Genomic DNA, 12879 nt, shown 5'->3' on the forward strand with positions numbered 1-12879 from the left:
CGGCCTCATGTAAGCCGCACTGAGTCCCTTGGGGAGATGGTAGTGGGGTACAAATAAAGTATTATTATTATTCTGTAGAATGGATACTTTTCTACTGCAAGCTTTTTAAAATCTGACTTCTGTTTGCTACATCTGAGTATGTGCTGTGTGCTTTGAGATCTCTCTCTGCGTGTGTGTCAGAGCGATGTAGTGATTGGTGTTTTTCCCCTCTCTTTGAAACCTTAGAAGAGATGGGTGTTAAAGTAGCTCAGGCCCAGCTCTTGAATATTAAGAAATGCAGTTATTTCTTGTTATCTATATAAATAAAAATGTAATGTTCGTTTGTAGGATTAACAGTACTCAAAAACCACTGGACGAATTGACACCAAATTTGGACACAAGACACCTAACAACCCAATGTATGTCCTTCCCTCAAAAATTGATATTGTCATTTGGGAGTTGTAGTTGCTGGGATTTATAGTTCACCTACAATCAAAGAGCATTCTGAACCCCACCAATGATGGAACTGAACCAAACTCGGCTCACAGGACTCCCATGACCAACAGAAAATACTGGAAGGGTTTGGAGGAGAGTGTCCTTTGGTTCTGGAGTTGTAGTTCATCTACAACCAGAAATCACTGTGGACTCAAACAATGATGGATCTGGACCAAACTCTGCACGAAAACTCAAGATGCCCAAATGTGAACACTGGTGGAGTTTGGGGACAATAGAACCTTGACATTTGGGAGTTGTAGTTGCTGGGATTTATAGTTCACCTACAATCACAGAGCATTCTGAACCCCACCAACGAAACAATTGGGCCAAGCCTCCCACACAGAACCCCCATGTGGGGCACAGCAACGCGTGCCAGGGGACAGCTAGTAATATTATATTTCTGGCTGGAATTACACTTTAAAAATCTACCTGCTCCAACGTACGTATAAATTCTATTTAAGAACAAGTCTACAATCTAAAGTTTAAAAAGGATATCCTGATAAAAATTAACTGAAGACCAGCGTATACTTTTATTAATTTTATTGCTTACTAGTCATGGGCCCAGTTACGGTTTCATCTGTTTATTTCATGTTTTCATACGGTTTGTTTCATTCAGATGGCACGAAATGGTACACTCCCCTCTGATATGGAAATATTAGTGAAATGAAAGGAAAGAGGGAACGGTAACCAGGTAGGTTTCCCAATTGGAGGGGGGGAAAGCAGGGAGAAATTGCGTCGAAACTGGGTAGTTACACCCCTTTAGCCCTCAAACTGACGGGAAGGGGAGCATGGGAAGCCCGCCTATTGCTGTCAATGGGACAAAAATATCCTTTTTTTTCGGGCCTGGGATGAAAAAGCTCATTAGGAAAACCACCTGCTTTCAGGAGAGGTGCTTAAAAATAAAAATGGTGCCTTATGAACAAAACAAACAGAAATTGATAGTGATTTTATACAAATGCACAACACTATCGCTTACTATCCTAATTGTCTTGTGAGCGACAAACAATATATATCCATAATTGACACTCCTTATAGAAAGCTATTGAAAATCAGTTTAGATTAGATGCAAAATACTTGCAAACATGTAATTCCATCAAAGACATGTTCTGAGTTATGTAAAATGAAAAGGCTAGTGTATTAAAATAGCAGTGAGGCAGTGGTTATGATGATTTCGATTTCAACCATAAAATTCACTGGACAGTAGCCTTGGGCGAGTCACTGTATCTCAGTTTAGCCTAGCTCACAGGAATTTTGCAGGCATAAATCTGGATATCCCCATGAATACTGCTTTGTTATATCTTTATATGCTTTTCATTTATATCTTTAAAGGACATGAACAGGGTTTAGTAAGACTGGGGTGAGATGCAAAAATTCTTGGGCTCTTGAGCATTGAAAAAAAATCCAACTAAATGAATGTTGGAATATCAACAGACGAGTGTAACTATCATGTCTGATGCTAAATCTCAGCATATCCACATCATCTGTAGGTATTCACATATATTAGCATAATTTAGATAAGACAAAAAACAACATGCACTTGGAAATCAGAATTGCTAGGCCCCGAAAGTATAAATACATTTTTGTTTTCCTAGATTTAGTACATTATTATATTTGCAGTATCCTCTGTGTCCTCGGGAACTTCTCAGATGCTAATGGGAGAATATCAGGTTATCAAGAAATGTGTTCATAACTATACTGCAGCTACGGTTCACAGCTGTTATAACTGGAGGTAAAAAAGGAGAACCATGGCAACTAAGCCTGACAAACCGGCTATTAGCTAAAAATAAAACGAATTCTTTCTTTTCTTACAATCCTAGATTACAGGCCTTTCAAGACACTGTCAGTTAGCTAAGTAAAAGCATGCTACATAAATAGACTTGGATTCTATTTCCAAGATAGTCTCATTATCAGTATATGCAAATACAGGCTTTCAAAACCTTTATTGTCCCCAACATTTCAGAGAAGGAATATCGAACCTTTACTAACTCTAGTATGATTTAGATTTTTGGCCTTGTTTGGTGGACGAGGGAGGATTCCCACATCTTTTCTCTTCCCATATTCATAGCCCGCTTACCTACCTATCTAGGTCAACGTTTACTCTAGGTAGATCTGGGATGGGAATTGTAAAGCTCTCCAGATGTTAGTAAACTGTAAGTCTCATTAATCTAATCAGCACCCCCAACAGTGTCAAATACTTCAGTTCAACAGAATCCGGTGGGTCACACATCTTTCAACCTATCTAGGGAAACTCTGATCTAAGAAATATACTACGAGGGGTATTTTTTAAGTAAGGTCCATTTTGTTGTAGACACTAGTAGTTCGAGTGCATACCGCAACGAGCATGTGCGTCGTGTACCGGCAAGCCTCGGGAACAACTGTGCTCAGTTTCCGCTCTGTAGCTAACCTGGACGGTTCTGTTCTGTGCTTTAAAAATGTTTAAGACTATCAACTCACCCCTCCGCATGTGAGGTTTGCTCAGTGATACGGCTTTTGTCAGCAAGGAACCTGCCTGCTGCAGAAATTCATCGACAGATTTGTGAAGTGTACGGTGATACTGTTATGAGTGAAAGCAAAGTGCGTAAGTGGGTATGACAATTCAAAGATGGCCGTGACAATGTCCATGATGAGGACCACTCCGGTAGCCCTTCTTTGATTACAGACGATTTGGTGGCTTCAGTTGAAGCGAGGATTTATGAAGAGGGTATTTTAAAATTGGTTCAGAGGTATGATAGGTGTTTTGAACAAACTTAGCAACTATGTCGAAAAATAGAGTGAAGTATGTACTTTCTGAAAATAAATTTACTTTTTTGAAATAAACTTTCGTTGTGTACTTATGTTCCAACAGACCTTACTTAAAAAATACCTCTCGTATATTCAATTAATAATAATAATATATTTCTTATATACCTTTTCTTGTGGCTCGAGGTGGGTTACAACATAGCTAAAAACACATAATCAGCTTAAGCATTCTATAAAATACCCATATTAAAACGTATTTCTATAAAATACATATTTAAATACACAGCACAATGATTAAAGCACAGGAGATGAGTTCAAAATTCATGATTCAAAGTTGACTGGATAGGCCTGCCAAAAGAGAGGGTTTTACATTCCAACAGTTCATTTAGCTGTCAGAGCTCTACTGGCAGGTCATTCCATTGTCTTGGAGCGGCCAATGAAAAAAATCCTCTGGGTGATGGTTGCTACTCAGGTTTTGGAAAGTTGGAGTAACTGTCCCCCTGAGGACCTCAGTGTGAGGGGCAGATTGTACAGAAGAAGGTGATCCTGTAGGTAACCTGGACCCAAACCATGTAGGATTTTAAAGGTCAAAACCAACACCTTATACTTTGCCTGGAAACTAATTGTGGACTCGGCCTCATGTAAGCCGCACCGAGTCCCTTGGGGAGATGGTAGCGGGGTACAAATAAAGTATTATTATTATTATTAATAATAATAATAATTAGCAGCTGGTGGAGTAAGTTTAATATGGATGTAAGTAATATGCTCACTCTTGGATGTTCCTGTAACCAATCTAGGCTGCCATATTTTGAACCAACTAGAGCTTCCAAATTTGATACAAAGGTAGCCCTGTGGCAGAAGTCCAACCTTGAGGTTACCAGTGAGTACACTACCACATTAAGGTCCTCCAAATCTAGGAAGAGGCGCAGATGGAGTATCAGCCAAAGCTGGAAGTAAGCACTCCTGATCGATGCATCTAACTGGGCTGACATTTGGAGACGGAATCCAGGAGTACTCCCATGCTGTGAACATGGGGGGAGTATAACCCCATCTAGGACTGGTTGACATACCTCTATCCCCAGATTAGTCCTTAATATGCCACATGTCTACTTGCTGTTTTGTCTAAAGACTTAATTTTTTAAATACATTTTACCACTTGTCCAAGCATTTTTTACAAGTCTGCACTCACACAGATAAATTACAGTTCAGAATTAGGTATTTGTTTCTTTGGATAATTAATGGTCAATTAGTAGTGGTGGTGAGCACTGCCACCCAAAGTGGAGTGTGGCCTGGCTACTCATCGCTCTGCTATGGTTGTTCTTGTTCTAGTATGCCTTCTAGTTGTTTTCAGCCTATAGTGACCCTATCATGGTGTTTTCTGGGGATGAGGCTGGATCTACACTGCCATATAATCCAGTTTCTGAATCCAGATTATCTGCTTTGAACTGGCTTATATACGTCTACACTGCTGTATAATCCAGTTCAAAACAGATAATCTGGATTCAGAAACTGGATTATATGGCAGTGTAAATAGGATGAAAACAAGATGGTGTGCTTGTGCAAGGTAACTCAATGATTTACCATGGCTGAGCAGGGAATTAAAGTATAATGTCTAGAGTCCGACGTTCAAACCACCTCACCCTGATTCACTTCTTATCCACTCATCTCTCTACAATCATCCCCAAAAGGAGTAAGGTTTAAAATGCTATAACTGTACAACAGATAAAATATAAAATACGAAGCTGACTGTAAGGATTAATGGAAAAACAACATGCTTGCCCTGAATTGTAATGGAATACTTTAAAGCATATTTTATATTTAATCTAGAAAAGGAGATAATACTTACGTTATCGTTGCTCCCTTTGTTGTCCTCATATTTTGTCTCTATGTGAATTGAGAATTTAGGCAAAAACGAACACTGCAAAGAAAACAAAATATATCAGGATACTTGCAACCATTAATCATTCTGCCAGTTCATACGCTTATTACCAGCTTTAACATTTTAGCATATAATAATATATAATCCTCAGGTCTATCTATGTATCAAAAGAAATTGAAATTATTGATCAACCATCTCACAGAACAATAAAATTCCTACTTCAGAATAGGGAAAGGTGTTCAAAAACAGAATAATCAAGGTAGAAAGATATATTATTGCTAAACACCTATTTTACGTGATGTTTTTAGATACAAAACCTTGAAATAGATGGAAAACTATATTAGTCCTAAAGTTCCAACAGCACTGCAGTCCTGAGCAGGATTTTTCAGGCCCAAGAATGGTGTCACAGGCTTACAAAAATGTTGGTTTCCCAGCTAAACAGGGAGGACACATTTGGATGTTAAGATAGAAGCTCAAGAATTCATTTCAAGGGCAGACAAGAGTAGAATTAAAGGGCAAACTAAACTTTACATGCCAAAGCTCAACAGCTGTTACTCCTGAGAAAAAAGCAATTAGAGAAGGAAGATTTCTGTCTACATCCAATTGTTAATTCTCAGTTACAGCAGACCAACTGCATCAATGCTAACGTGTTAAGTCAACATTTATACATATTCCATTGATCCAGTGGGTTTGCTCTAGTTGAGACTAAGCAATTAAACCAGAAGGCAAAGGAACAGAAGGAAAAATATACCCTAATCTCTAGTTCCGTACTCCAAATCATCTCAATACACATTTCCTCCCTCAGAGTTTGAGAGAAGTCTGTATTAAATTAAATCTCTCTTAATTAGCTACTTGCAATTTTATCTATATCTCTAGTAAAAGTGAAAATATGTTTGTATGTAGATATTTATGTAGATATCTATGTTTGTATGTGGCTTTCATGGCCACATCATGAGAAGAAAGGAAAGCTTAGAGAAGACAATGAGGCTGGGGAAAATGGAAGGAAAAAGGAAGAGGGATCGACCGAGGCCAAAATGGATGGATGGCATCCTTGAAGTGACTGGATTGACCTTGAAGGAGCTGGGGGTGGTGATGGCCGATGGGGAGCTCTGGTGTGGGCTGGTCCATGAGGTCACGAAGAGTTGGAAACGACTGAACGAATGAACAACAACAACAAATGTGGCTTTCAAGAAGGCCCTCACATCCAGAGAAATCTGTGACTCCCACCAATGACAGATCTGGACCAAACTTGGCCCCATACCCAACAAAAAGTACCATGGGTGGTTCGGAGAAATTGACCTGGAATATTGGGAGTTGTAATTCACTCAAAAATAAAAGAGAACTCTGCACCCAACCGATGGATGTGGACCAAACTTGGCACACATATCCATCATGACCAACTTTAAATACCGGTGGGGTTTGGGAAGGGTGTAATGACAGAGGATGGTGGGAGTTGCAGTCCACCTCTTCTCAAACATAGTACCTCCACCCTGTGATTTATAGTTTCTCAAGGACACCAGAATAAAATATGATTTTTAAATTTTCTTTGCTGAACTTCTGCAATTCCAGCAAAGAACAATATTGGCAGATAGACCAGTTCATTTAATTTTTTATTTTTAATCTGCAGATTGCGCTGATATGTATCAGCACATATACAGAGCAGACCTGCAACAGCAACTCCCCCTCAAAGCCTCTCTATCATTCCTAATCAATAAAATTTGACTTTTCTTATATAACCTTCTGCCCACTTTATATCCTTTTCTCCCTGTCCTGTTCCGATATGTATTAAAAATATATCAAATAAATGTATCAACTATATGATTTCTGCCAAAGCAAGCTACAGGAGTCTTCACCTTTCTACTGACCCCACTGAGGAATTTCCTGGAAAGATGATGCTGGTCACGTCTCCAGGCTGCCCCAGACAAAGGTGACAGTCGGGACCTACTGTGTGAACATTTGAATCAACAGATGGTTTCCACTCCCAACTGGATAAGCGCCAGCCGATATCTGTTCAATCAAATGTCCCACTTGGGCTAAGAGATAGCCAACCATAAAAGCAAGGACTCACAATATACATCCAAGTCTGGACCCTGATGGCAGGGATCATCACCCTTTGTTTCAGGAACCCCCGACATTTGACTATCATAATCCCATCTTTATCAACCAAAGCCAAACTATTATGCTAGTTAGAGGCTCCTTAAACTATCCAAATATGGTCACAGGAACTCTTTGAAGGGTGTCACCCGCAGCTGATTAGGCTGTCAAAAATGAACCACAGTCATCTCCTTCCAGCTTGGAAAGAATCTCCGCCTGGAACCAGTGACATCAGCAGAGCCCATCCAATCAGAGAGCGGGCCCACGTCGGCCCCTTTTCTCAGCCAATCCAGGGAGGAATCGGGAAGCTTGAATGGAAACTAAACTTCTTCAAAACCTATGTTGTCTGTATTCATTTTTATGCTTGTACATTTATTTATTTATTTATTTAAAACATTTATATTTTGCCCTTCTCACCCCAAAGGGGACTCAGGGTGGGGCACAGCATATATACGGCAAACATTCAATGCCGGGACACAAATTCTTATATATATACATAAACATTAAAAACATTTATCAAAATATTAAATTACACCATTTAAAACCGTCCTAGTCATCCGCGTCAAATCTAATAGGCCTGGTAATCTTTCCTATTGCTGCTTTATTGCCCTGTCCCGAAAACTTGGTCCCACAGCCAAGTTTTTACCATCCTTCTAAAGGACAGGAGAGGGGGGGCCAACCTGATCTCACCAGGAAGGGAGTTCCATAGCTGGGGAGCAATCACCGAGAAGGCCCTGTCTCTCGTCCCCACCAATCGTGCCTGTGACAATGGCAGGACGGAAAGTAGGGCCTCCCCGGAGGATCTTAATCTCCGCAATGGTTCATAGGGAGAGATGCGTTCAGACAGGTAATTTGGGTCGGGGCCGTTTAGGGCTTTATAGGCCAAAGCCAGCACTTTGAATTGTGCCCGGTAGCAAACTGGCAGCCAGTGGAACTGGCATAACATGGGAGTTGTATGCTTCCCCAGTTATTAACTTGGCTGCCTCTCATTGGACTATTTGAAGCTTCCGAGTGGTCTTCAAAGGCAACCCCACGTAGAGTGCGTTGCAGTAGTCTATCCTAGATGTAACGAGAGCATGGACCACCGTGGCCAAGTCTGACTTGGATGGATCATATTAAATCTCTGTTGCTTGTCTTCACCTGGTGAGTGTGTTCTCTGATCTGAAACATTGGGCTGTTAGTATAATGCTTGCCAGGCGTAGGCCTTTCTTATCCATGGTCCATAGCTCTAAATATGACCTCACACCTATATCCAAAGAGCATTGTGAGCCCACAAACTATGGATCTGGACCAAAGCTGGCATACCCATTGTGAAGTCTAGCCCTAGTAGTTATTTCCTTGTTTGCCTGTTAGACTGTTCCATTCTGTTAAGTTGGTCCATAGCTCTAAATCTGACCTCACACCTATATCTAGAGAGCATTGTGAACCCACAAACAATAAATCTGGATCAAAGCTGGCATACCCATCATGACCAACTTTAACTACTGGTACTGTTTGGGGTCAATGACAGATAATAATGAGGGTTGTAGTTTACTCAACTCCATCTGCATTTTCGATGGGACCGTTCATAAAATCAAAAAACAATCAATGACTACTGATAAGTAGCGTTACAAAATCCCTAATCAGGCATTGCCGAGTACTTAAGCTAGTAGTATATGAATTCATTTTTGGCTTAGTTATTGTCTGGGTAAAGTGAAATACCATACAAAATACTCTAAAATCATGTTGTAGCTACACACAGCCCAAATGAGAGTGTTGTACTCCAATAGGAATTCTGTCCCCATTGAAATTGAAAAACTCTTCATACTTTGAACTCTAAGATGGTGTTCATATTCCCCAATACATTTTCCCTGTCCCTTTTCTTTGGGTGCCTACGCTCTATATCTAAGTGCTCACCTGAGGTTTTCAGTTCCTGCAGTGCTAGTAATGTTGGGACTGAAGGGAAAAAAATAGGGGGAAAGGCAAGCTCTTGTTCTTCTATTTCACCATAGCAACCTGTTTAAAGTACAAAATGTACCAGTCTAAAATACAAAACGAAGACATTGCCCTAAAATAGTAGCTGAGTGCAAACATGTCAAATTGAGTGCAGCATGCAAAAAAAAAAAAAAATTAAAACATTGCTGAAATCTTCCTACTCTGATGGATAGGTTTCACAGCTTTGTGACGAAGCCCCTGCTGTTCATGCAAAAGTTCCAGGTTCAATTGCTGACAAGTTTATTAAAAAAGAAGTATCATGGAAAGAGCCATGGCATCTCCCTGAGATTTGAGGCTGCTGCTCCCATTCATTATTAGGGTCACTCCCACACAACTGTATAAAATCCACATTGAAATGGCTTATATGGCAGTGTGGCCCTTCCTAGGTTTTCTGCTTTAAACTGGATTATATGAGTCCACACTGCCAGATGATCTGGGATAAACAGAAAATCTGGGATCAGATCTTGAGATATAGGGCCTGTCTAGAAGGGCCCTCAGATAACCCAGTTCAAAGCAGATATTGTAGATTATCAGCCTTGATTTTAATAAATATCGTGTCAGGAGACAGTTGTATTACATTTTTAACAAAACAAACAGACAGACAGACAAAACACAAAGTTTGCAAGCTTGGTAGTTGATTAAATGTCCTTTTGACCAGTATCTGGCCACTGGTGTTGCCGCAAGGAGGTCCTCCATTGTGTATGTGGCAGGGCTCAGGTTGCATTGCAGCAGGTGGTCAGTGGTTTGCTCTTCTCCACACTCGCATGTCGTGGATTCCACTTTGTAGCCCCATTTCTTAAGGTTGGTTCTGCATCTCGTGGTGCCAGACCAGTCTGTTCTGCGCCTTCCAAGTTGCTCAGTTTTCTATGTGCCCAGGGGGGAGTCTCTCATTTGGTATCAGCCATTGATTGAGGTTCTGGGTTTGAGCCTGCCACTTTTGGACTCTCGCTTGCTGGGGTGTTCCAGCGAGTGTCTCTGTAGATCTTAGAAAACTATTTCTTGATTTAAATCGTTGATGTGCTGGCTGATACCCAAACAAGGGATGAGCTGGAGATGTCACTGCCTTGGTCCTTTCACTATTGGCTGCTACTTCCTGGCGGATGTCAGGTGGTGCAATACCGGCTAGACAGTGTAATTTCTCCAGTGGTGTAGGGTGCAGACACCCCGTGATAATGCGGCATGTCTCCTTAAGAGCCACATCCACTTTTTTGGCGTGGTGAGATGTGTTCCACACTGGGCATGCATACTCGGCAGCAGAGTAGCATAGCGCAAGGACAGATGTCTTCACTGTGTCTGGTTGTGATCCCCAGGTTGTGCCAGTCAGCTTTCGTATGATATTGTTTCTAGCACCCACTTTTTGTTTGATGTTCAGGAAGTGCTTCTTGTAGGTCAGAGCACGGTCCAGAGTGACTCCCAGGTATCTGGGTGTGCAGCAATGCTCCAGTGGGATTCCTTCCCAGGTGATCCTCAGAGCTCGGGATGCTTGTCTGTTCTTAAGGTGAAAAGCACATGTCTGTGTTTTAGATGGATTAGGGATCAGCTGGTTTTCCCTGTAGTAGGCGATAAGGGCACCTAGAGCTTCGGAGAGCTTCTGTTTTACCATCTCAAAGCTCCCTGCTTGAGCAATAATGGCATGATTGTGCCATCAGCCTTGCTATTCTGGGTTATATGGCTGTGTGGAAGGGCCCTTAGCCTTAGCCGATTGAGGATAAGGCACATTCCTATGCTTCTGGGAACCTTAATAATGACATTTCCAGGCTTTACCTAGGGAAGGTTGCCCTCGGGATATTCTGAACAGTGGAAAGGAGATCTTCCTTGATTACTCTGCTCCATTTCCTAGCACTATGACCCCTTCTAAACTGCCATATAATTCAGATTATCAAAGCAGATGATCCACATCTGCTTTGAACTGGATTATCTGAGTCTAAAATGCTATATAATCCAGTTCAAAACAAATAATCTGAATTTTATATGGCAGTGTAGAAGGGACCTATGTCTTATCTTCTTCTGGAAGGTCTTTCTATTTTTCAAGATAGTTCCATGGGTCCACCTATGAGACTGCAGGTAAGACAGAATTCGGCAGAGGTCTTGCTGTTCTGCCAATGGAAATGCTCCACTGGATCATAAATCCTCTTCAGACACTACATACCTTTCTGTCCGAGAGAGGCAGATTTTCAGCTCTTCTCCCTTCTCTTTCTTTGAGGGTCTCAAAAGAATTTTTATACTTTTAAAGTTTAAAGTTAATGGCAAAATCACTTTGTTTACAGTCTCAAAGAACTAAATAAAAAGTGCCTTCCTCCTTGTAGTTGTGATTTGCTGAATTCACATCCACAAATAGAAGTAAATCTAATAACTCTTGTTTAGAAATAGCAACACTGTGATATTAAAATAGCATAAAACTCACCTGCATTCAAGGACTGTGATAATAATTCTGAAAATACTCAAAGCTTGCTGACAAGTAACGATTTAAGAATGGAAAGTTTCAAGGCTCATCTAAAAGGGTCCTAAAACACTTTTGAAAATATGCTCTTCATCGTCTTGCTTTGTATTTTCTATCTAGTTGTCCTAACGTTATTTGTCAGCATGTTTGATCTGACTCTAGATTTCAATGCAAGCTACAGGCTATATTTGGAGATTCATCACATGTATCCAATAATTAGTATCGTGCTTTGGCAGAGCTAGGAAAATATGTATGTATCACATGCTGAGCTGTTTATTATAGACCAAGAAGGCCTTTTTCTCTTTCTTAAGTGACATCAAGTTCACTTATGCAATAACTCGGTTTCAGATGCAAGGTACAAACACAGGAAATGGTGTGAATATATTGGCGGTTTTTTGGCCTATCTCTCTTTGAACATATGTTTCTCCCAGTACAAATCTGTCAGTTAATCAGTATGCACACGACATAAAGAAATACATCAGAGTGATCTTTCTAACTCTCAACTGGGAAGAAAGAAAACTTCCAGGTGCTCCTCAAGCTAAAAAATACTGTACTGTTATATTCTCATGTCAATACTACAACTTTAAAATGTTTATGATATTAGGCAGAAAACGGCTAGTTATAAGAAACAAGTAAAGCCTTACTATTGAGAAAGGTAAAAGTTCCAACAGACCTCACTACCTCTGAGGATGCTTGCCATAGATGCAGGCGAAACGTCAGGAGAGAATGCCCCTAGACCAGTGGCCCTCAAACTATGGCCTGGGGGGCGGATACAGCCCTGCAAGGTCATTTATCCGGCCCTTGCTCAGGGTCAATCTAAGTCTGAAATGACTTGAAAGCACACAACAACAACAACAACAACAACAACAACAATCCTATCTCATCAGCCAAAAGCAGGCACACACTTCCCATTGAAATACTAATAAGTTTATAATTGTTAGAATTGTTCTACATTTTAATTATTGTATTGTTTTTAAGTGGTCTTTGAGCAACAAATAAGATATGTGCAGTGTGCATAGGAATTCATTCATATATTTTTTTCAAATTATAATCCGGCCCTCCAACAGTTTGAGGGATTGTGATCTGGCCCTCTGTTTAAAAAGTTTGAGGACCCCTGCTCTAAACCATGGCCATATAGCCCGAAAAAACCTACAACAACCCAGTGATTCCAGCCATGAAAGCCTTCGACAATACATTTTCCCCTTGAAATTAGTCGTGTCCGACTCTTTCTAAGCCGAAGAGCCAGCATTGTCCATAGATGCCTCCAAGGTCATGTGGC

At 40.7% G+C, this 12879-nt stretch overlaps 1 protein-coding gene across 1 annotated transcript in view; it reads right to left on the reverse strand.

Moving 5' to 3' along the window:
• PITPNC1 (phosphatidylinositol transfer protein cytoplasmic 1) overlaps window positions 1–12879 on the reverse strand; it is a 259261-nt gene that overhangs the window by 89558 nt on the left and 156824 nt on the right. Inside the window, exon 5 of the mRNA XM_060763096.2 lies at window positions 5060–5131. Coding sequence (XP_060619079.2) covers window positions 5060–5131 — 72 coding nt within the window. The remainder of the gene's footprint in view (window positions 1–5059; window positions 5132–12879) is intronic.

Source organism: Anolis sagrei, chromosome 2 (assembly GCF_037176765.1).
Source record: "Anolis sagrei isolate rAnoSag1 chromosome 2, rAnoSag1.mat, whole genome shotgun sequence".
Classification (NCBI taxonomy): domain Eukaryota; kingdom Metazoa; phylum Chordata; class Lepidosauria; order Squamata; family Dactyloidae; genus Anolis; species Anolis sagrei.